Genomic DNA, 26,566 nt, shown 5'->3' on the forward strand with positions numbered 1-26,566 from the left:
TCTTCGCGTATGGAAGTGATCACTATTTCGTTTAAACTGAAATAAAAATTTTGTTTGGTTTTTAATTAATTTAGTTAGGTTTTTAATTTGTTTAACCTATATATGGAAGTGAAAACATGATATGATGTTTGGTTTCACAGTAAACACAATTAAATGCAATATTTGTGTTCTAAAACATACATGCTGATTTGGAATAAAATTAAAAAGATAAACAAAATAAAGTAATTGAACTAGGGAAGTGAAATAAATTGATTTTTTTTTTTATTTATAAATTTAGTTCATTCGGTTCAGTCTGATTTTGAATCCTCACCCGTATATGCTTATAATATTAGGTGCAAAATTATGAAAAGAAAAAAAGGAAGTGACACTGAGCGATAGGTTAGTGGTTCTGAATCTTTCTTTTCTCTAGTTGCTGAGTGCTACTTTTCCCTTACATGAGTTGATGATTTATTTTGTCATGTCCTCTTTCCATTACAAAATATGATATATTAAAAAATTACGAGAAGAAAAGTGAAAGGAAAAAAAAAAGGAGGCAGAAGAATAGTAGTAACAGCAGATTTTCATTTTAAAGGTACATGTCCAGTAATAGCAGCTCTTATTTCTTATTTCTATCATATATATATATATATAACGATGGGCTAGTAGCACAGTCACCGTTGGTAAGCGGCCCTATATACTGGTTTGGTACTTAAACATGTACAGTTGTTGGAGGATCACATTTAGGAGGTGGTGGGGAAGGCTTGCCTTTGGGTGGTTGGCATGGCTTGCCTGTTGGTGGTGCTGGAGGCTTACCTTTTGATGGCGGCGGCTTGGGTTTAGGTGGCGAAGGCTTTCCTTTTGGTGGTGGACTCGGCTTCTGTTTAGGAGGTGTCTTGCATGGCGGTGCAGGCTTCTGTTTAGGAGGTGACTTGGATTTAGGTGGCGGTGCATGCTTCCCACAGTGGATACCTATGGAGGTCGAGTCTTCATTATCATTATTGTCCATTGAATTCAGCTCTGAACATGGCATGGCATGTTCATCGTGAGCGATAGATGGGGTGGCGAAAATCGCCAATGCAAGGAAGGACATCACGAGTATAATGTTTGTGGTAGACATCTTTTATGCTGATAACGAAGGGTTACAAAGGCTGGATTTATAGAATGAAAAAAGCTTGTGTTTATACGTTAAAGCTTATATAATTTTGTTTGATTTACAGTGTTGAAGCCATTTGGTTACCCAAAATTAAAAGTTTATACTTTCCCTATCTAGGCTGCATCTGGCTTTCCAGTTTTTCATTTCTTTTTTATTTTTTTCCTTTTTGCACATAATCTTAGCTCTAATTTACTTTAATATATATATTGATTTATTGAATTGTCTGTAAATAACACGGTAAACAGTTTACTTAAAATTCTTTCCTCAATTTATAATAAGGGTGTAGTTTCATATTACTTTCTTTTTTTAGAAAATTAAAGAAGATAAGGATAACTTGCATGTTATGTATTCTTAGTTAAGTTTGACATATACGCCACAAGTAATAGGAGAGTAATATAACTAATAAGAGAATAACATGTATGTATAATTAATATTAAATAATTAACACATATTTCACCATTTAAAATTAATAAATATATATATATTATTTACTGGTTTGGTATGTAAATGGAAACATACACCAAGATTATACAAATTTTTTTTGTCTAATGCAATTTTTTTTTGTGTGTCAATCGTATCTTATAGAATTACATGTATAATATAAAAATAGCTAATCCGAATATAATCTGTTTAATTAATTGTATCATGATATCAATTTCAGATATGCACGCATTTATTAACTTAGTTATACGGGTCGATTTATATAACCTGTTTAATAAATAATTTTTTAAAAAAATATTCTTAAATAAAATTAATCATTGAATTTTAAAAAATATATATTTAATTATAAAATGATTCAAATTTAAATTATTATTTTAAAATATAATAAAATTCTTATAAATACTAAAAATATTTATATAAAAATATAAAGAGAAAATAAATATATTTATATATAATCATATATTATTTATTAATCTCTATACTCATTTAAATAAATATGTTTAACCCCTCTTTAATTTTTTCAGTATAATTTAAGAAAGTGCTGGAATGCTATATTACCTATATTCATATAAACATTAATTAAACTCATGGTTAACATTTTTATTTTTTCAATAGAGACTAGAGCACATGCAGAAGATTTGACGTCAGCTATATCGTGGCACCTTTTGTTGTTTAGCAGATGACAAGTTCACATGTATGGCCTGTCTCTACTAATAGTTTTCTTTTGTTTACTAAGGGTGCCACGAGCAATTGAATAAGTTAAAAACATTAACCTTTATGCACCATATGTTGATAATAATTATATTCATTAGATATAAAATTCATATTGGTCTAATTATTTATTAGTATTCAATAATTATAATTAGAAATTAATTAATATAATATTATTACTAATAAATGAATTTCATATATTGATATATAATTAATTTTATTTTATAAATAATATAATAAATTAAATTCTTTTTTTGAATAACCAAAACATTATTTTGGAGCCTATATTATTATTGTATGAATTGCTGAATGGACTGGCTCTGCTTCTTTTATATATATATATATATATCTTGAAAATATTATTTTGGATCTCATTATATATAGTAACATAGCAAAAGAAAATAGAACGGGACTGAACGGGTTGTCGAAGCCTTTCAAAATAAATTACTGATTTTCCTAAAATAATTTGTAGAAATAGTGAAACCAGGTCGAATTCCAAGAGAACCAATGTGGATAGCTTCTCAAAGTAAAATAAAAAGGAGGGATTTTGAATATTTGAATCAAAATTATAAATAAGTAGAAAATAATGAAGGCTGAATATTAAAGTAAATAAAAATCAATCTTAACAAATTTTCAATTCAAGAGTGATAATTCAATCTAATTGTAATCATGATCATAGGCTAAAATATCAATTCTTCTATTCAAGTACTTAGTCTACTTATTCGAAAAAGCTGCAACAAGTGTAATTCTCCTAATATAATTGACTCAAACCCAACATCCAAATCAAAACTTATCATTAGTCAACTGGACAAATTAATGATAGCATTAAGAATAATGAGAATGGCTAAACTAACATTAATGATAGCGTTCCATATCAAATTAATGATAGCATTAAGAATAATGAGAATGGCTAAACCAACATTAATTTAATTGAGATAACTGCAATTGAATTAACCTTGTTCCTTTATTTCCCTAGAGCCTATCATGCAAGCTATGTAATTCAAATAAGCCGTAATCACACACACATGAGTCAGCTCCTTGCTACTTGTGTCAATTGTTCATGACAATTACGGATCACAAACTCAAAGTTTAGCAATATAAAAATCCTAAATACATGGAAGGATAAGATTAAGAGTGATCTAAATAAATTAAAACCCTAAATACATGGAAGAAGTTCTATTAATCTAATACTTCCAAAAATAAAGGAAATTAACTAGGGATAGGTCCACCATAAATTAATCTCTGAAAATTTCGAAGCTCTCTTTTGCATTTTTTAGTAGCTCATGGGATGCAAAGCGAGGTCACGCCTTGTTGACAGTAGTCTTCTGCACAGATTTTTGCGGAGCTCATGGGCTGTAAGGCGTGGTCACGCCTTGTTGATATTGATCTTCTGTGCAGATTTCTGCACCTCCTCCAAAAGACTTGGTTTTTGACAAATGATGACTTAAAACATGTTTTTAGGCTGGATTTTGCTCTATCCTTGATATTTCATCACCTAAGTTAGAATAAACAGAATTTTCATAATTAAGTACATTGTTCAACCAAATCGCAAGGGAATTAAACACAATAAATATAACTACTTGTGACCTATCAGATTCCCCCACACCTAATTTATGCTTGTCCTTAAGCATACCTCAATTCAACATACCAATTCTCCTTTTAACATTCCTTTCATATCTTTTAATCTCCTTAAATACCAAATAAGTTAAGCATACATTAATGAGCTGAATAATAATAACAATTAAGAGATTAGCACTCATAGGATAAATTTTGTAAATAGAACATGTATCTCAATAATTCATCAAAATCAAAGCAACGAGACTTAACACCCTCACATGGTTTCACTCAATACTCTCAAAGTGTTTATGGTGCATTTACTCTCAGAATCAAAACATAGCATGTTATTACCATAAGCTTGCTAATGAATCAAGTCTCCACCACTATATATGAATTAGATGCAAAAATCAAATGGACTTTACAAGGGTTGTAATGAGGCTTAGGAAAGGGTGTGATAAAAGGAAGAGCTGAAATGTTTCATAATCAAGATAAAAAAATTAGATTCTCGCATGATAACTTATGCCACATCCATGAAACATACTACAAAAAATTTCAAAAATTGATATTTATTTCCACATTTTATATGAGAACTTGTGAGGAGTAACAATTTGATTCAGTATATTTGATGAATACTTCTTCAATTCTCCTCTTCATGAAAGGAATAGATATCAACTTTGTTTTCCTCTTTTTCTTCCTTTTCTTTCCCTCTTCTTCTTTTTTTTTAAATTTTTTTTTGTTTCATTTGTACCATGCAACACTTTCCTTCTTGTCTTGACAAGGGTAGAAAAATAGAGGTAGAAAAATAGAGGTAGCAAACGAAAGGTCTTGGGTTAAACAATATGTGTTTAAAAGAAAATGGAAAATAGACTCAAAATGGCTAACTAAAAGGAAAATCAACAAGGTAGGTCTTTTAAGAGTCAAAGAATAGGTTAATCCTAAATGCCCTTATCATATTAATGCATCAATCCAAAACTGTGGTCTCAACATGAATTCAGAAGCAAATTCTAGAATAATCATACTAATTTGACAATACTTATAAAAAACAATCAGAGCAAAATATAATGAATTGTTCTAAGGCTCAAAATCTCACTTGAATGTTTACATTTTGTATCAAGTCTTTTGCATTTTTCAATCAATAAACTAATGAGATACCTTCGGATAGTTTTAAAGAAACACTAATCATGCTTATCCCCTTCATGCATTGAAATTCAAACCAAAAATGTATTTCTAACTTATATGGTATTCCAGGTTATCAAAATAAAACTCAAGGTTGCAAAAGAAAAAGTAGCACATATGATTTAAAGCTACCAATTATTAATTAAATTCGCGTAACAAATTATCATAATCTATATAACAGCATTCAACTAGTGGATAGTACTCATACAATACAAGCCAAACGACAAACACTATGTGAACCATGCAGATAAAAAAATAGCAGAAGAGTAAACTCCTGTTTCTTATTTTTAAGCACCTAATGGAATTGGCCTAAAGTACTCAGTTGGCTGATGGGGGCTTGCGGGGAGACTTGTATGGTGGCTTGTGGAGTGGCTTCTCTCCCTTTTCTTAGTGAGAGTCGTCTACCTCTTCAGCTAAAAGGTATCGATGAGGTGGTGTAATACCTATGAATTTAAATTTTAATTGTTTTAATTTATATTCGGGTAATTTGATAAATTTTTTAATTTATATTAAATTAATTATTGATAAGTCAATATTTAACATTTATAAATAAATAAACAAAAAGAAATTGGGCCAAGGGGGTCATCGTAGCAACTTTTTGAAAGGGGACTCATTTGTAATTTTTCATCTTTTATACAAAAAAAAAAATTCCCTCTCCTCTTTCTTCTCTTTTCGTGATGCCACCTCTCTTCCTCCTCCTCCACTCCCTTTCTTTCTGTCGCCTGTCCCCTTTTTCTAGCTAACGTAAACTCCTTCTTCTTCCCCCTCCCTTGCCAGCATCGCCTCCTTTTTCTTCTTTCTTGTTGCCGATGACAAGTTGCAGGAAGGAAAGCTCCTCCCTTGCTGCCACTGTAAGAATAGCCGCCTGCCGTCGCCCTTTCATCAGTCCAATGTCGGAATCGTGCTCGCCACCATTGATAACCCAAAGCCAGCTCCTCCCTGATGTTTTTCCTCCGCCAGCTGCAATGGATGAGTCTCGCTGGAGCCGAAACTTTTCAGCCTCGATCTGGTGACTTCCGACTAGTTTCAAGCGAAGACATTTGCATACTCAGACTCCCCACAACTCAAGCTTCGTAGGTGCTTCCGGATTCGAAATCCGATATCGTTGGTGGTACCGGCTTTCAAACTCTGGTGTTTCTCGGACGCACAAAAGTTCGAGTTTCGGCTCAGTATAATTTTATCTAGACTTGAAAATTTATTTTGAAATTATTAGAAAATAATTGGTGTATAAATTGTTAGTTATAATTAATTAATTAAATTATTTAATTAATTGGTAGCTTGATTTTAGAATTACTGCAGATTAATTACAGAAAGATTTAATATTCTGCTATGTAAATTGAGGCTGTGAGTAATTGAATTAAATGCGAGAAAAAATATTTGTATAATGTATCGTGAATAATATTATTTTGCCGGACTGTTAATTTTTATATTGTGATTTAGGTTATATTTCGGAGTCGGAAAGATAATGCCTCTACCCCGTTAAATAAATGTGAAATATTTGAAGTGTTTTCTAGTAGGTTCTGGACCTGTTATATGGGGGGGTGGGTTAACGTTCATATTTTAAGGGAGGTTCTATCAAATTTTCGGTAGAATTTCCGAGTCAAAATTTTTTAGGCAGTCTAATTTAGAAGTTTAGGCCTAGAAAAATTAATAATATCTCATTAATTGAGTTGTTTCTCGTAAATAGATAATCCGTTCGTCCAACCAGCTCCACCCAAAGCATAGAAGCAGACTGCGTAGCACTGCAGTACTGTGAATTAAAGTATATAATCAACTGCTTTTATGTCATGTCTAAATTAAATGTAATGTTAATTGATTAATAATTATTATGATTATTATTAGTATTTTTATTAGTAATTTTAGTTGATTAATAATTATTACGAATATTATTAGCATCATTATTATTAATTTCATTTTCGTTATTATTGATATTATTCTTATTATTATTATTATTATTATTATTATTATTATTATTATTATTGTTATCATATTTATTGTTATTTTATCATTATTACTATTATCATACATAATTTTCATGTTTGCTATATTCGAGACTACTCAACTTTAATTCTTATTATGTTATTGAATAATTATGTTTGCTTATGATTTATATTATTTATAATTATTATTGATGCTATGATCGTAACTTCGGGATGAGGCAGCAGTATAACATGTCACCTGATGGGTTGCATCAAGAATGCTCATGCACCGGTATTAATCAAAGACAGGTAATAAAAGAATATTTTGGGATTTGCTCTGGTCGAGTACAACTCTCTGAGCTGTGAGAATTTGATTGCCGAAGGAAAGGTCCCTTATCTAGCCTTCCTATATGGGTGCTGACTTTATTAGAAATCAAGTGATCAAACTAGATTTAAGGACCATGGTTGAGCTTCGCTCTTTAGGCACCAGTCTTACTGTAATAAGAGAGCCGAAGGCTGCTAATATTGAGGTTAGGGCTCTACTGAAGTGCTCATCCCTTAAGAGCTAAAAATTAATTATTTTAAATTATATTGTGACACTTATTTATTAGTTTATGATGCACTACATTATTTTATCAACCATTTTGTTTTACTTATGATATTTAATTTTAACTCACTCCTGAGACTGACAGTCTAAATTCTAAATTTTTCAGGTGACAGCTAGGTTTTTCGCCGACATTTTTTACAACCCGACTTTCCTTCTCTTTCGGACTTATTGTAATTAAATCTTACTTTTATATTTTAAATTATTTAAAATTCTAGACTCTCCGCAGTAATGTACCCGGTATCTTGTATTTAAATTATGTCGGTAAAAAAAAATTATGGGATGTTTGCTAGTAATCCAGCTGGAGGATTAAATTAATTATATGTAGATTTGTGAGTGAAATGTTGGATTGTTTTAGTAGTATATAATTATATATATGTTTATTTAGATCTTTGGCTAATTAGGCTTGCTATGAATTTTGATGGCCTTAAGCCTACCCATTCACTAGCGCCGATTACGGACCTACAGATTGAGTCGTGACAGGCGGTTTATGCTTTGGCGGTGGTTTTTCTCCCTTTCTCTTGTGCGAGTCTTCAACCTCTTCAACTAAAAAGTGCGCATAAGGTGGTGGCTTCTCTCCTTTTCCTTTGTGTGTGTTATCAACTTCTTCTTCAGCTAAAAGATGTCCATGTGGAGGTTTGTGTTTTGGTGGTGGTTTCTCTCCGTTTCCTTTGCGTGAATCCTCCACTTATTCCTCGGCCAAAAGATGTCCATGTGGTGGCTTCTCTCTCTTGTTCTTATACGAGTCCTCCATAACTTCCTCGGCCAAAAGATGTCCATGCGGTGGCTTCTCTCCCTTTCCTTTATGTGCATCCTCAATATCTACTTGTAAAAGACGTCTATTAAGTGGTTTTTGTTCATGTCATACTTTCTTGTCTTTACTAACCTAGTACCCTATGCAGTCAAGTTGGCTGTTTAAAATTTCATGTTAGAGAAGAAGATCCACCGGGTTCCAACTAGTTGAAAACTTTTACAATATGGCCAAGTTATTGCTCTTTCTCCTAACCTAGTGTGATTATTAACTCTCCAACTTGGATCTCCTTGCGGTTGTAAATTTAGTACAATATAATTTAGGAACGTATCCGTTATACTTATCAGTATTATTAAAGGTTATGCCCCAAAGAATTACATATTACTGTTTTAATTTCTTCTATAATCTAATTGAGTTGTAAATTACAAGCAGAAAACCAACTTGCTTTTGTTCATCTTAAACTGCTGCAAGACAAACTTTCAGAGAAATAGGAAGTGTGTTTTCGTATGTGCCTGATAAAATTGAGCTGCACAGCTTCTGGCAAGTTCCAATTTTCAACTAATTGCAAAATGCTGATCAGAAAAAAAATTATTCGCCTAAACTCTTGGAATTTATATTATCCTTGGTATTAATTTTTTTTCTTGAACTTTTGGGGGGCTGAATTTGGTGGAAAGCTGAAGAGTAACGAAAAATGATATATTTTCACCATAGTTTATCTAAAATCAATTGATTGGATCCAAAGGTTCTTTGGATATTAGGCTCACGGTTAATAATTTCTTAGTTTCAACAGTGACTAGAGCACATGCATATCATTTGACGTCAGAGGTGTGGTGGCATCTTTTGTAGTTTAGCAGATGAGTGGCGTTCACTTCTAAAGCTTGTCTCCACTAATAGCTTCCTTTAGTTTAAAAAAGGTACCACTGGCAGTTGATATATATATAATTTATATATTTTATTATTTAAATTAATAAAATATATATTAATTATTTATAAATTTAGTATATATTATTAGGATGTAACAAATCTAAGTGATGCACTTACCGTCGAATTGAGATTTATCTTAAATTTGGTTATCAAGCACTCTGTTTTGCGGCCATAAAGGTGGCATTCGTATGAGTTGTTGATGGTGCAATTTGATAAGAAATATTTTATATTTTTTTAACTCATTGGAAGGGTTAAAGATTGGAGTCCTTTATAATCTCCACAAATTAATAACTTCACAAGAGGGAAATTGGAATGATAACCTCCATTAACAATGGCTACTTGTCTATAGTGGTGCTGTAATTAAAATGTCATTATCAAACCCTTGGTAAGATAATATGTATCTGGAATTCCTACTCTATAAGGAGAAAGTTAAATAAGATTTTATCTTGTCAATCACTGAGAACCAAATGTATTTAAAAATTAATATTTTTTACTTTTGAAATACAAATGTAGGATAGAATTTTACTCTTTATTACGTTCTTATGATCAGTTTACTGAATTATTTTGTTTAAAGAAAAAGGCTAATTTTGTACTATTCATATTATACTCTTATCTTTGGAGCATACTGTCATTCTAATAATTCCAATTTTGCTTGTAATAATAATTTTATATTTGAAAATGAGTTACTCATTGCACCAACTATCTTTTTTTTGTGTTTATTTCCGCTTCTTCAAAATACTACTTTTCTTTAAATATGAAACTGTTTGAAATTAAACTTTAAGCTTACTATCGACCTAGTCAAAATCCAGAGGCAAATAAGTAATTGACTAGGAATAAGAAGCCAAATGAATGTTGCAACATAGGCAGCAAGCAGAAACAGAGACATGAAATAACCAGTGACAGATATGAAGAAATTTGAAATCTCACACATTCTTACCTAGTTTTATTATATATACTTTAACTAATAAGAGATTTAATAAATATAATTAATAAATAAGGGTTAAATTAGGGTATAAAAAAATTTTAGTTTTAATTAAGAGAATCATTTCATATTTGATTTAAGTTAAAGTAATTAAACGTTGTTGTCGTTGGCAATATCCTACCACCAAATATATGCATGTGGCAGAACTACGTACTAGGAGTAAGTGCATGTATTGCTGTATAGTTTGCAAATAAAAGTTAAATCAACTGAAATAATACACACAGCACTAGAACATAAAACCATAATCTACATAAAACAGCCAACTAGAGGGTAGTACTCATATAATACAAGCCAAAGTACAAATACTAATTCAGTGAAAATGCAGATACAGAAACCAACAGAAGAGTAGACTTCTGTTTCTTATTTCTAAGCATTTAGCGAAATTAGCCTAAGGTACTTAGTCGGCTGATGGGGGTTTGTGGGGAGGCTTGTGAGGTGGCTTCTCTCCCTTTCCTTTGTAAGAGTCGTTGATCTCTTCAGTTAAAAGGTGTCCATGAGGTGGTTTGTGCTTGGGCGGTGGTTTTTCTCCTTTCCCCTTCTGTGAGTCTTCAACCTCTTCAACTAATAAGTGCCCGTGAGGTGGCTTGTGTTTTGGTGGTGGCTTTTCTCCCTCTCCCTTGTGCGAATCATCAACTTCTTCTTCAGCTAAAAGGTGTCCATGCGGGGGCTTGTGTTTTGGTGGTGGCTTCTCTCCTTTTCCCTTGTGTGACTCCTCAACTTTTTCTTTAGCTAAAAGATGTCCATGCGGGGGCTTGTGTTTTGGTGGTGGCTTCTCTCCTTTTCCCTTGTGTGAGTCCTCAACTTTTTCTTCAGCTAAAAGATGTCCATGCGGGGGCTTGTGTTTTGGTGGTGGCTTCTCTCCCTTTCCCTTGTGTGAGTCCTCAACTTCTTCCTCGGCCAAAAGATGTCCATGTGGTGGCTTGTGCTTTGGTGGTGGCTTCTCTCCCTTTCCCTTGTGTGAGTCCTCAACTTCTTCCTCGGCCAAAAGATGTCCATGTGGTGGCTTGTGCTTTGGTGGTGGCTTCTCTCCCTTCCCTTTGTGTGAGTCCTCGACCTCTTCCTCGGCCAAAAGATGTCCATGTGGTGGCTTGTGCTTTGGTGGTGGCTTCTCTCCCTTTTTCTTAGGCGAGTCCTCCATAACTTCCTCGGCCAAAAGATGTCCATGTGGTGGCTTCTCTCCCTTTTCTTTATGTGCATCCTCAATATCTACTTGTAAAAGACGTCTATTTAGTGGCTTTTGCTCATGTGGAGGCTTGTGCGGTGGTTTATGCTCTGATGGAGGATTATGTAGTTTCCATCCCGGAGATGTAGAATAATCATCTACTTCCTCAGCTAAAAGATGTCCATGTGGTGGTTTGTGTTTAGGTGGTGGCTTGTCTCTTTTACCTTTTGCATGTCCATGAAAATCTTCTATATTTTCAGCTAGAAGATGAACATGTGGTGGTTTATGTTTTGGAGGTGGTTTCTCTCCTTTATTTCTAAGGGGCTCATGATGATCAGCATATGAGGGGGTTGTGAAGAGAAGCACTAATGCTCCGAGGAGGAACAACACTAGCAAGTATTTAGAAGACATATTTGGGGTTCAGTTGATGGTGCAAAACTTGAAGCTTTGCTCTGCCTTTTATAATATTGCATGGGTGGACGGTGGGACTATGTCGTCACCACCCATGTCTAACTACACTTGTCCTTTACTATAGATTAGTACACTATGTAGTGAAGTTGAATACATTTGGCTCTCTTACGAGCCAATTAGATCTATTGGGTCCCATCGAGTTAAAATTTTTGACAAACTGGCCAAGAGTCTTGCTCTCCACCCTTGGATCATTCATGTTTATGAATTATTTTTAGTATAATTTCGAGTAGAAAAAGAAGCCATCAAAGTTTCTTTGAATCCCCAAATTAGGCTATTCTCCACTTGTTTTGCAGAAATTTTGATGTATGTAACCATAAAATAGAAATCTAGAAAGTAATTTATCGATAAATATTATCTACTTCAAATCTGTCTAGGTGACTAGTTAATAATACTATAGCATGTAAAGTCAAGTGTATATATATTTACAGACAAATTAAGTGTAAGATATTATCGTTGTCTCGGACTATTCTACAATGAAACAAAGAGATAGGAAGAAAAAAAAGGTCTTATGTATTTCTAATAAATTACTGCAACATGCACCAGAAAGGAATTAAGGTAAGTCATCCAAGAATTGTAGTAATATCAGAAAGTGTGACATCACTGCTGTTGTCAGCACTTCTCATTTTACGTTCACATGTAATAATTAATGGGTCACGCATGTGATGTGTTGGAAGTATATTTGTTAAGTTGTGAAGTTTTGAACAATAATAATGCGATAGAGTAGAGTAGAGTAATGGGTGAGCATGCAAAAATAGGAAAATCATTCCAGCCAAGAGTGTGTGGCCTCTGTTTTCCTGCGGTCCTTGTATTTCTGCATTATTTGTAATTATTTCAAATATTTATATTTCTGCATTATTCTTAATTTAATACTAAGGTTTTCTGTTTTAGGTGGGATAATTTCATAGGTGTGAAAGTTATTAAATTCGATGCATTTATATATATATGGAGATTATTCTTTTTAAGTACTACTATCCATACCATTCATTATTTATGGCTAGAATTCAACTGATATAAGTGTAATAATCAGTAAATAATGTTATATATTACTGTATAATTGATATTATTTATAATTTAATATTAAAACTGAATCTGCCTTTAAATTTCTCCTAAACCTACTTATGGACTTCAAAGTTTCATTATTGGATCAGAAATTTATAGTGATCTTCTTCAGGATTTGTATATACGAGCGAGATCCTACTGCGGCTCAGCAAATTCAGGATCGAATTATTAGACAAACTAAATTAATAATCTTTTAACCAAAACGTGGTTGTTTAGAATTAGCGATTTGTTTGGATTATTAGTGAAAGATATGCTTTCTTGGACTGCTATTTTTGGTTTGAATTGTAGAATAGGTTTTAACTAGAAAAATGCTAAACATTTCATTTTGATTTGTCCCAACTATTGTTTATATAATATGGTGTATGATGTTTTTATAGAATTATTTATTAATTAAGAGAGTAATATCAAAATATTAATAATTTTATAAATATATTATATATCACATTTTATGAGTAAAAGTTGAAATAAATTAAGATGAATTATGCAATATTATTTTTTAATAAAAAAGATATATTTATCTACTCGTTTATAAATATCGTGATTCAATCTAAATTTTATTGACTAATTTCTCTTGGCAGTTTGTTTTTCTAAGTAATATTTATTGTTCAGGGCTATCATCTGGGGGCATTACTTTGAATTCTCTCTATGTTTCTTTGATTACAAATACTCTCTATCCTGTTCTTATGATTCAGTTTAATGACCCTTTTTTTAAAAAAGAAAGTTTAATTCTGTACTATTCCTATTAAATTTAGGCTAATTATAAGTACTGATTAGATAATCATCTATCTGTGGAGCATACTGTCATTTTGATAATTGCAATTTTGTTTGTAATACTAATTTTGTGTTTAATAATGATTCACTCAGAACACCAATTATCCCTTTTTATATTTATTTTTGCTTCTTCAGAATTCTACTTTTCATTAAATATAAAACTTCTTAAATCTTACTCCCGAATCAGTCGGCCTAGTCAAAATTAAGAGGAAAATAAGAAATTTACCAGGAATAAAAAGCCAAATAAATATTGCAACATAGGCAGCAAGCAGAAACAGAGACATCCACTGAGCAGAAACAGAGACATGCAGAAATTTGAAATCTTTTCTCCCGACATTTTCCAAGAGTTGATTCATTTCCTTTAGAGAATTATTTCATATTAATTTGGAAGTACTTAATAACTTCTTACCTAATTTAACTTAAATGTATATCATATATATATATATAGACTAAATTAATAAATTAGTAATATATATAAATTTAAATAATTAAATATATATATATTAATTATCTAATATTAAAATAAAATGTAAAATATAAATCTACACATGTAAGTAACATATTCATTATGTGCTACACACAAAAAATTTTACTTACCAAATTAAACTACAGAAACCTTCAAGTTTTAGACAAAACCTGTGGTATATCTGTTGATGTCAGAGTAATACTAGTTTACTAATAAAGGGCTTTTACAAAAAAAAAAATCATCAGCACGTGTTTAAGTTAAAGTAATTAAACGTTGTTGTCGTTGACAATATCCTACCACCAAATATATGCATGTGGCAAAACTACGTACTAGGATTGTGTGCATGTCTTGCTGTATATTTTGCAAATAAAAGTTAAGTCAACTGAAATAATACGCGCAGCACTAGAACATAAAACCATAATCTACATAAAACAGCCAACTAGAGGGTAGTACTCATATAATACAAGCCAAAGTACAAATACTAATTCAGTGAAAAATGCAGATACAGAAACCAACAGAAGAGTAAACTACTTCTGTTTCTTATTTTTAAGCATCTAGCGAAATTAGCGTAAGGCACTTAGTTGGCTGATGGGGGTTTGTGAGGAGACTTGCATGGTGGCTTCTCTCCCTTTCCTTTGTGAGAGTCGTTGGCCTCTTCAGCTAAAAGGTGTCCATGAGGTGGTTTGTGCTTTGGCGGTGGTTTTTCTCCTTTCCCCTTGTGTGAGTCTTCAACCTCTTCAACTAATAAGTGCCCGTGAGGTGGCTTGTGTTTTGGTGGTGGCTTTTCTCCCTTTCCCTTGTGCGAGTCATCAACTTCTTCCTCGGCTAAAAGATGTCCATGTGGGGGCTTGTGTTTTGGTGGTGGTTTCTCTCCCTTTCCCTTGTGTGAGTCCTCAACTTCTTCCTCGGCTAAAAGATGTCCATGTGGAGGTTTGTGTTTTGGTGGTGGTTTCTCTCCCTTTCCTTTGTATGAGTCCTCGACCTCTTCCTCGGCCAAAAGATGTCCATGTGGTGGCTTGTGCTTTGGTGGTGGCTTCTCTCCCTTTCCTTTGTGTGAGTCATCAACTTCTTCCTCGGCTAAAAGATGTCCATTCGGGGGCTTGTGTTTTGGTGGTGGCTTCTCTCCTTTTCCCTTGTGTGAGTCCTCAACTTTTTCTTCAGCTAAAAGATGTCCATGCGGAGGCTTGTGTTTTGGTGGTGGCTTCTCTCCCTTTCCCTTGTGTGAGTCCTCAACTTCTTCCTCGGCCAAAAGATGTCCATGTGGTGGCTTGTGCTTTGGTGGTGGCTTCTCTCCCTTCCCTTTGTGTGAGTCCTCGACCTCTTCCTCGGCCAAAAGATGTCCATGTGGTGGCTTGTGCTTCGGTGGTGGCTTCTCTCCCTTTTTCTTAGGCGAGTCCTCCATAACTTCCTCGGCCAAAAGATGTCCATGTGGTGGCTTCTCTCCCTTTTCTTTATGTGCATCCTCAATATCTACTTGTAAAAGACGTCTATTTAGTGGCTTTTGCGCATGTGGAGGCTTGTGCGGTGGCTTATGCTCTGATGGAGGATTACGTGGTTTGTGTTCCGGTGGAAATTTTTCTCCCTTACCCATAGGCGGTTTAAAAGAATCATCTACTTCCTCAGCTAAAAGATGTCCATGTGGTGGTTTGTGTTTAGGTGGTGGCTTGTCTCTTTTACCTTTTGCATGTTCATGAAATTCTTCTACACTTTCAGCTAGAAGATGACCATGTGGTGGTTTATGTTTTGGAGGTGGTTTCTCTCCTTCATTTTTAGGGGCTTGATGGGGATCAGAATATGAGGGGGTTGTGGAGAGAAGCACTAATGCTCCGAGAAGAAACAAGACTAACAAGTATTTAGAAGACATATTTGGGGTTCAGTTGATGGTGCAAAACTGGAAGCTTTGCTCTGCCTTTTATAATATTGCATGGGTGGACGGTGGGACTATGTCGTCACCACCCATGTCATACTGCACTTGTCCTTTAGTACACTATGTAGTCAAGTTGGATACATTTGGCTCTCTTGCGACCCAATTAGATGTATTGGGTCCCATCGAGTTAGAATGTTTGACAAACTGGCTAAGAGTCTTGCTTTCCACCCTTGGATCATTCGTGTTTATGAATTATTTTTAGTATAATTTCGAGTAGAAAAAGAAGCCATCACCCACTGTTCTTAATCTAAAGTTTCTTTTAATCCCCAAATTAGGTTATTCTCCACTTGTTTTGCAGAAATTTTGATGTATGTAACCATAAAATATAAATCTAAGAAAGTAATTTATCAATAAATATTATCTACCCCAGATCTGTGCAAAGTCAAGTATACATATTTACACACAAATTAAGTGTGAAATATTATCGTTGTGTTGGGGTCCTCGACTACAATGAAACAGAGAATTAAAATTACTGCATCATGCACAGAAAGGAATTAAGACAAGTCATCCAAGAACTGCAGTAATATCTGAAAGTATGACATAACTGCTGTCGTCACCACTTCTCATTTTATTTTCACATGTAATAATTTATGGCTCATGTATGTGAAGTGTTGAATAATAATGCAATAAACCAATTTAGAGTAGAGTAATGGGCGAGCATTCATGCAAACTTCAGAAGATAGGTAACTTGATTGAACAATTATGATTTGCATGCTCTCCCTGCTATTCTTAATTTTGTCAAGAGAAACTTATAAAAATGTACTCATTCATTCGCTCTGTTTTCCCCAGTTAAATGAAGGTTATCTACTGAATTTTTTGTCATGTGGTAGTCTTTCTTTCAGCCTTTAAATCATCTTTTTCTTGGAAATTATAAAATGAAAAACACAAGAAGAGATTATAGAACTAATAAGAAAACATAGGAAAATCAGTCCGGCCAATAGTGTGTGGCCTCTGTTTTTCCCGGGGTCCTTATATTTTTTAAAACGTAATTATTCCAAAACTTTATATGTCTGCATCAAATTTTACGTTTTCCTGTTTTAGAGTTCAGAGTTGTGAAATTCAAAGGTTCGGTATGAAAGCTTTTAATTCCATGCATTTGGGTATATATCTGTGGAGATTCCTTTTTTTTTTTTTTTTTTTATGGTCTGTAAAGTGCTACTATCCATAACATTTCTCTATGCAAACAAGGCCGACTTCAATTAGCTTTGACCTATTTACTCCAAATGGACTTCAGAATTTTCATTACGGCACCAGATAAATGTGGTGATCTTCTTCAGGCATGTGTATATATGAGCAGATCCTATCACTCGTCGGCAAATTCATGCTCGAATGATTAAAAATTGTTGAAGACCAACGGTGGGTAAAGAGTCTAGGAGCATGGCCTTAGGTCTGTATAGATTTCAGCTGTACAGACAGTTCATCACAGCCCTGGCAGAAAGGAAAAAGGGAGCAACATTTCTTCCTTAAGAAAGAAAGGTCGCTTCAACCCATCCATAATCAAAAAGTGAACGTTGACATAGACATAGGAGCTAAACTAGTAGCTTAAGAACCGTTACAAAGCTTAACTATGTATATAATAAAGTATACACACATTGTAATACTTAGAATTCTTATACTGAAAAGAATCATTATTGTTCAAATAATTTCACATGGTATCAGAGCAGGTCTAACCTGTCATCATTTATCCCTTCTCAAACATAAAATCAAGCATTCAAAATGTCTCACAATGACACCACAAAAATCACCAATATTGTGCTGAGAGGCAGCCAAAATTATTTTGAATGGTCAAAGTCAATTTACATTGGGCTCAGTGGCAGAAAAAAAATTAGGATACATTATTGGAAGTTAAAAAAAAACCAAAACTAGTAAATCCAGAGGTTCCAATAGAGGAAAAATTAGCAAAAAACTATTCATGATATTTTATTATTACCTGATTTTAAATCCAATTTATTATCCGTTGGCAAAATTACACGTTATTTAAATTGTAATGTCATATTCTCACCGACTTCAGTCATGTTTCAGGATCGCATCACAGGAGAGATGATTGGTGAGGGATATTGTCAAAATGGTCTCTACTACCTTTAAGACTCCATCACCCAATGTCTTGCATCAACGAACCCGGTCAATCAAGGGATGCTGATGCATCGGTAATTTGGCCATCCATCCGACCCAGTTTTAAACAAGCTTTTTTCTTCCAAATTAAATTCTAGCTGTTGTGATATTTGCAAGTTTTCCAAACATACACGATTGTCTTTTCCTTTATCTTCAAGTACTTCTGAAAATTTATTTGAATTAATTCACTTTGATGTTTGGAGTCCAGCCCCTGTCACCTCTTACAATCATTTCCGTTATTTTATCACATTTATTGATGATTATTCTCGCACTACTTGGCTCTACTTATTAAAAGGAAAAAATGAAGTCTTTACTTGCTTTCAAAATTTTCTCAATTTTATTCGCAATCAATATAATGCCAAAATTAAAATTTTTCGTTCTAACAATGACACGGAATATGTTAACAAAATTTTTTAGAATTTTTTACCAGCACACGTATTCTCTATCAAATTGCATGTGTTAATACTCCCGAACAAAATGGAGTTTCAGAACAAAAAAACAGGCACCTCCTTGAAGTCACCCGTACCTTACTTTTCCAACACAATGTACCTAACATCTTTTGGTCAGATGCTCTCCTAACCGCCACATACCTCATCAATCACCTACCTAGTGTCCAGTTCAACAATCTCAGCCCTCTTGAAATACTCAAAGGTCGCAAAATCGATCTTGGTCACCTCCGCGTCTTTGGCTGTACTAGCTTTGTTCATATTAAAAGACAGCATAAACTTGACAAAAGCTTTGTTAAGACCCTATTCTTAGGGTACTCTTCTGAAAAGAAGGGGTACAAGTGTTATGACCCTATCATTCACAAAACCTATTTTTCTCGGGACGTTTCCTTTTCTGAACATGAACCCTACTATCCCCATGATCCAGTCAGCACCACTACACCTCATAATTTGTTATTTCCGCATAATATTTCCTTTTTTGACAGCTCAACACATGACACTTATCCCGAGGGGGAGTCTGTTCCCAATTCTCAAGCAATTTCTTTAGAGGGAGATATTGCTAATGAGCCTTAAGAAGAAACTGCCTTACGCAGATCTACTCGATCCATCAAACCTCCTATCAGGTTAAGGGACTATGTGTCCCATGAGGTATCATATCCTATCCAAAACTTTATTACTTATGAGACCATATCAAATCAGTATAAAGCTTATCTAGGAAGTCTCACTGAACATATCAAACCTACCTATTTTTATAAAGCTAACACCAACTCCAATTGGTGTAAGGCTATGGAGGAAGAACTTCAGGCTCTAGAACGAAATGACACCTGGGATCTTACTGCCTTGTCACCAAATAAAAAAACCCGTAGGATGTAAGTGGGTGTAAAAAATAAAATATAAGCATAATGGAACCATAAAAAGATTTAAGGCTAGGTTAGTGGCAAAAGGGTTCACCCAAACCTATAGGGTCGATTACCAGGAAACTTTTTCTCCTGTAGAAAAAATGAGTATAGTCCATATTTTATTGTCTGTTGCTACTAATTCAGGATGGAGCCTATTCCAAATGGATGTCAAAAATGCATTTCTTCAAGGTTCTCTAGAAGAAGAGGTTTACATGACACTTCCTCCCGGTTACAAGGCTACCGCTAATAACTCCCTAGTATGTAAGCTGAAAAAGGCAATCTACGGATTGAAACAATCTCCAAGAGCATGGTATGCCAAGCTAAGCCATTTCCTTCTAAAAATCAATTTTCATATGTCTGTAAAGCACACTCATACAAGCACCATTATTATTCTAGTATATGTAGATGACATCACCATAACCGGCAACAACAACAAAGAGATTGAAGAAGTAAACCTGAAGTTAAAAAGGAAATTTGATATTAAAGATCTCAGTCAACTGTCTTACTTCCTTGGGATAGAAATAGCCAAATCACATAAAGGCATATTTATGTCCCAAAGAAAGTACGTCCTTGAGACAAAAACTAAGCTCAACTTAGAAGATGGTGACCCACTAAGCAACATAGGTCACTACCAACGTCTAGTAGGAAAATTGATTTATTTAACTGTCACAAGGCCGGATATTACTTACGCTGTAAGCATGGTTAGCCAGTTTATGCATGCCCCTCATACCTCTCACTTAGATGCTATTGATAGAATCCTCAGATACCTTAAAATCACTCTCGGCCAAGGAATTTGGATGAAAAATAATAATAATACAAATACTATTGTTGGTTTCTCTGATGCAGATTGGGCAGGAAGTTGTGACCAAAAGTCAACTTCAGGATTCTGCACCTTTGTAGGAGGAAACCTAGTAACTTAGAAAAGTAAAAAAACAGTCTGTGACCGCAAAATCCAGCGCATAAGCAAAATATCGAGTCATGGCTTCAACCGCTAGTGAGCTCATTTGGATCAAACAAGTACTAGCCGACATGAAAATAGAATGCGAAGGACCTATGAAGATGTACTGCGATAATCAGGCAGCCAGACACATCGCATTAAATCCAGTCTTCCATGAACGAACTAAACATATAGAGGTTGACTGTCACTTCATAAGAGAAAAGGTCCAATATGGAGAAATTGAAACCCCATTTGTGAGAAACAACAAACAATTAGTAGATATACTTACAAAAACGCTTGACAAAGTTCAGCATCAAAATCTTCTTAACAAGATGGGTTCTATCAATCTTTTCAAATCCAGCTTGAGGGGAGTGTTGAAGACCAACAGAAGAAAGACTTACCCAGTCCAGTGAACAAGATCCAAAGGGTAAAGGGTCTAGGAGTATAGCCTTAAGTCTGTACAGCTCTCAGCTGTACAAACAGTTCATCACAGGCCTGACATAAAGGAAAAAGGGAGCAACCTTTCTTCCCTAAAGAAGAAAGGTCGCTTCAACCCATCCAGAATCAAAAAGTGAACGTTGACATAGACATAGGAGCTAAACTGGTAGCTTAAGGACTGTTACAAAGCTCAACTATGTATATAACAAAGCATACACACATTGTAATACTTAGAATTCTTATACTCAAAAGAATCAGTATTGTTCAAATAATTTCACAAAAATAGCGAAACATTTGCAAGAAATGGGTAATAAATGTACAAACTAAACTAGTAATCTTTAAAAGCAAACCGTGATTTTAGTAATCTTTAAATATGGCAAATGATTTGTTTGACAGGTTGCTAGCGAAAAATATGCTTTCCGGGGCTGCTAGTTTTGGTTTGAATTGTAGAATAGGTTTTAGTGAAAGATGCTTTAACTGGTTTTTCTGAAAGGTTATGGCCTTCTACAATCAAAATATTATTGACTAATTTCTCTTTGCATTTTCTTCTTGTAACTAGTTTTTATTATTCAGGGCTTTCATCTGGCGGCATTACCCTTTAAGGTACTTTAAAAAAAATATATATTTATAGTTTAATTTCACTGACTTTTATGTTGAAATTCATATGTTCGACATAAAACTTATAACTATGATATTCTTAAAATTATTGTATAAAGCATAGGTATTTAAAACTAGTTTTAATATAGATGATGTGTTTGATGGATGGATACCCTTTATTGAGTAAATTTTCAAAATATCCCGAAATACTTTTTTTTTTTTTAAACCGCTACTTTTCCTTTTTAAAAAGGTTCATATATATTTAATGAATAAAGTTCAGTTTTGCCCCTAATTTTTTTTGTTCGGGTACAATTTAACTTTTTCTCAGATTTATGGATATTTCAGCTCAAATATTTGTATATTATTTTGGACAAAAATGAAAGGATGAATTCATATACAATAAAAAAATTAATTTTAAATTATATTCTATTATTTAAATTTAAAAAAATATTGATATTTTGAATAAAAAATAATCCAAACAATAATTGCTATTTTTCGGTGTTCTCATTGTTTCTTTTTTATTTCTTCTAATAATGATGGTGAAGGAGGTGACTATGATGGTGGTGTTAGTGGTGAGAGTGATGAGGGTGGTCGAGGTGAGGGTGTGTGTGACGGAAATTGTGGGGATAAAAGCTATTTATTGTATTAATTATATTAAATTTTTTTAAAAATTATTATAATTTTTGAAATTATTTTTATTTATCAGGAGAGTGAATCTTACTTTCTTAATTTTTTGTCCAAAATATAATTAATATAAGCTAAATATATAGATATATTTAATAGAGCTTAATAAAATTAAATAAATAATTGAATGTAATGTATTCATCATTTTATTACTATGTCTCGTTATAACAAAAAGTATATATAATGTAATGTAATTATAATTTTTATTTTAGTATTTATAGAAATAAAATATTAAAATAAAATTATTTTAAAATAATATTATAATTATTTTTAAAAAATATTACTGGTCGTTGGTCATCGGAATCAGATAGTTAAAGGTGTTTAAATTTTATTGATAAAAAATTAAAATAAATTAAATATAAATATTGTATGTAATCATAATTATATAAATTTTATGTGTTCAAATTACGAATAATTAATCAATTATGTAATAGTCATTATATTACATTAAAAAGATTTTAATAATTAAAGAAAATAATAAAATATATAATTTAATGATGATTCCATAAACAAACTTAGAAAAGGAGAATATCAATCAGAAAAGAAAAATAAAATGTCCATAAGAACGGAAAACTAAAAGGAAAAGACCTTAGTCCGACTAAACAATGGACAGCATATATGCGTTAATATATTAACAATTTTGGAGTATAATGCGTACCTTTAGGCCAGTTTTAATGCTGAAAGATTACACAACAATTCGTAGCACCGACATACATTACCATTATGTCAATTACTTGAATTCTTTCCAAGATTTCATGTAACTACTACTGATTTTGTTCTTTGAATTACTCTTTTCTTCAACTTTTTCATTTTTTTTCTTTGTTCTGTGGTGAAGAAGTCATCCTGAGCATTTAAGTTAATTGCTAATTTAATGTCATGGGAATTATCTTTTTGCTTTTATTACACGAAGATCAAAGGCTGTGCTTGATGTCTACTGTCAAATTGCCTTTTTTTTTTTGTTTTTTCAAAAATTCTTTTTCCCAAGCTATGATAAGCATTTTAAGTAAAATATAGGAATTAGACAGTAATGCTAAAGTATACAAATATTCCAGTTTGTTTTTTTCAAATTAGAAAAGAAAATTTTTAAGGTTCAGATTTTAAAATTAGGAAAAACCCAGTTGAAGGAAGACGAGGAATATCAATTTTTAATGAATTCAAAAAATATATAATTATTTATTATTTATTATATTGTATTAATTAGATTATTTATTACTATCTATCACCTATGAAAATTAAATATATAAATGTAACAAATAATAACTAATAGCACATATAGGCTAGGGCGTTTATCTCCATGAAAGATTGAAGGAGGGATAGTTCTCTCCTCCTTTCTATTAGCTATTTTAATATATGGTATTTCTGCTTTGATTTTGGAGTGAGTTTCATCAAAGAATGGCCTTGCAAATTAAGTTTAATCTCTGCAAGCTTAAAAAAGGACTTGCAAATAAATATTTCAGCTTAATTGTTAAAAAAAATTGATAACACATATTCTTGTGAAATGATTATATTTATGATTTATATAGCAAACTAAGTGTACCTCTATATATATGACATATTTAAGCCAACTTAAATATCTAATTCACCCGTCTTAGCTATGACTATGAATAGAAATCTCAAATGAAAGTCCTCCATATGCTAAAACTATGGTAATGAGTGCAATTAACGAAAGGAAAGGATTATTTACCGACTTGTAATATTGATACAGTCCAAATATTACACTTTAAGACAAAAGAAAAGAAAAATTGGGCATCCAATCTTAATTATATTGGTCTAGTAGTAGATACCAGGAAAAATGCACAAGTCGGATTAAAATAAGAAGCATGTGCAGTATACTATTCGTGAGTTAATTATTCTCACAAAGGAGATTTCCACTTCAGTCGCATCATCTAGTCACTAAGAGCATCTCTAATATATATATTATATTTTTGTCATTTTATCTAATAGATTTTTTTTAAAAAAATATAGAATAAATAGTTTGGTTCTTTCATTTGAAGAATTTTAAAAATATAGTAGAAATTTTTATATTTTTTTATTAATATTTTTAATTCTATTTTTCTATAAATAAATAAAAATCAAACTATTATGTTTATAAAAATAAAATATAAAGAGTTAATTAGACTAAAATAAAACATTTGATTATTTTATATAAATATTTTTTACTATATAAATAATACTATTTAAAATAAAAATAATAGTTTAAAAAATCTAAACTTTTTTAAAAGTTTGTTATCGTAGTAAAATATTATGAACAAGGCTATCAAGTATTGATCAGAGTGGTAGAAATTTTGAAAAACTAAATCCATTAAACCTATGCTACCTCCTCAATACATTAGACCAATATTTCTTAAAATCTGCAACAAAATTATCCATAATCATAATATCAATTGGTGGAAACTAAGATGATTTCATAAGAGAGAAAGATACCGTGTAAAAAATGTTCAGATTTTTTTATAAATGACATGGTAAATTAGAGTAGCATTTACCTATCTTTCTTTCCGTCTCAATAATATGCATAATCAAATACAGTTTACTAATTTTTTTTTTAAATTATCAATTTAGCTATTATTTGACCAATTGAATATAATTTTAGTTAAATTGAGTTACAAGTCAAAATTAAACAATATAAATAATAACGTAGATGTCATTTAAAAATAAAAAATAAAAATTAAGTAACTTGTATAAATAATGTGACATTATAAGATTCATTGATTTGGATTTTTCATTTTTAAATTGACGTGCATATCACTGTTTACATTGTTTAATTTTGACAAACAACTCAATTGGTCAAAATTGCACTCAATTAACTAAATCATAACTAAATCAGCAATTTTTAAAAGATTAGCTAAAATAGTAATATTTCAGAAAAGTTTGAATTGATTAGAAGATTTCGCCATTCAAATGAAAAGCATCACCTAAGAATCCTTGGCTCACTTCGCTCCCGCTTCTAAGAATAATCATAGGTGTACATAATTCCTACGATACAAATTAAACTTCTCATGGGTATTAATTCATTTCATAACATAAGTAATATTATTAACCGAGGTAATAATTATGAATCTCATAAATTTAATTGGACTTATTGAAGTTAGTGTATGTACTCGAGTATATCCTAACAATTGTTATATATATATATATTTTGTATGATAATATGTAATAACTGATTATAGAAATAGTTTTGTATAAATTAATTAAAATAGTTATTTTTCTATATGGTAATACCATCATTCTAGCCACTTTTAGTTTATTACAAATGTTTAATTAATCATTAAACTATTATTATTCATATAATGAGTTACTACATCAATTATTTCCATTAACCACAATCTGCTTAACAAAAAGTTTCAAGTAAAACTGAAGATTTAAGGTATGAGGAGGGAAAATGAGTCTGCAATCTTTTTAACATAGAAGATACTACTACTACTACTACTACTACAAGGAAATCAACATCACAAATAGCCACAAGGGATTATTGTCTTCTCGCTATATATTATTACAGTAAGGTCACAGCCATATCCATGCATGCTTATTGAGTCACTCGCAATAAGGGCGGTTTTCAGGAGATGCATATATTATTTAACATGCACGGATCGAAATAGTTAAGGGCTAAGGAGTTGGGCACTCAGTTGGATGAGGGAGGTTTGTGGGGTGGTTTCTTCTTCCCTGGGGGCTTGTGGTGGGCATCCTCCGCAGTCTCCATAACAGGAGGGTGTCCCGGCTTGTGTCCGTGGTGCCTTCCGGTTGGTTCAATAGAGGATTCCTCCATTGAGAAAGGCTTGGGAACTGGTGGTTTTCCCCCTCCTGGGGGCTTATGTAGTTGAGCAAGAGAGTGAGTGGTGAGTAGCATCACCACAAGGAGAAACACTAGCATGTATTTGGCAGACATGTTTTGGGCTACTGATGGGTGAGAAACTTGAAACCTTTGGGTGGGCTTTTATAATCGGATAAAGCCTATGATGTCAAGACAGGTGTCATTCTTTATTTACTTTCTTTTCTTTAACTCTTTGATAATTATCCTTGATGTTCTAATAAAACAAACAAAAAGAATTGTTGATGATGGGATCATTAATGGATCCACCGAGCTGACATTTTGGACTTTTATGTCTCTACGCAGCATTAAAACCTGGATCGGGTAATTTTAATAGTTTATTATCTACACAAGTCTATCAATCAATTGAATTCTATTTAGCTAGAGAATTTGTAGAAGAAAAACAAAGTTCGAGCTATACGACCCAAGATTTGATGTTTTAGTCATTGGGGATCGTCTTTCTTCTTATCCTTTGGGTTGAAAGATGGTACCTCTCTGTCTTGAGAAATTCACAAATTTTGGACTATTTAGAATTTTATTACGTGAACGAAGACCTTTTTCTGGTTTGAATTCAAAAGGCTAACAACGCCATTTC

At 32.5% G+C, this 26,566-nt stretch overlaps 3 protein-coding genes across 3 annotated transcripts; all 3 read right to left on the minus strand.

The window, feature by feature from the left end:
• Window positions 1-688: 688 nt before the first annotated feature.
• On the minus strand, window positions 689-1,069 carry LOC8258357 (anther-specific proline-rich protein APG). The gene has a single exon (XM_002531490.3). It carries the CDS (start codon window positions 1,067-1,069, stop codon window positions 689-691), a length of 381 nt encoding a protein of 126 aa, XP_002531536.3.
• Window positions 1,070-10,424: 9,355 nt separating this feature from the next.
• LOC107262239 (early nodulin-75-like) lies at window positions 10,425-11,802 on the minus strand. The gene has a single exon (XM_048379172.1). It carries the CDS (start codon window positions 11,768-11,770, stop codon window positions 10,595-10,597), a length of 1,176 nt encoding a protein of 391 aa, XP_048235129.1. The 5' UTR covers window positions 11,771-11,802; the 3' UTR covers window positions 10,425-10,594.
• Window positions 11,803-14,529: 2,727 nt separating this feature from the next.
• Window positions 14,530-16,023, minus strand: LOC107262238 (early nodulin-75-like). Its single transcript, XM_015726827.3, has one exon. It carries the CDS (start codon window positions 15,988-15,990, stop codon window positions 14,704-14,706), a length of 1,287 nt encoding a protein of 428 aa, XP_015582313.1. The 5' UTR covers window positions 15,991-16,023; the 3' UTR covers window positions 14,530-14,703.
• Between the last annotated feature and the right edge of the window lie 10,543 nt (window positions 16,024-26,566).

The sequence above is a fragment of the Ricinus communis genome, chromosome 9 (assembly GCF_019578655.1).
Source record: "Ricinus communis isolate WT05 ecotype wild-type chromosome 9, ASM1957865v1, whole genome shotgun sequence".
NCBI lineage: Eukaryota > Viridiplantae > Streptophyta > Magnoliopsida > Malpighiales > Euphorbiaceae > Ricinus > Ricinus communis.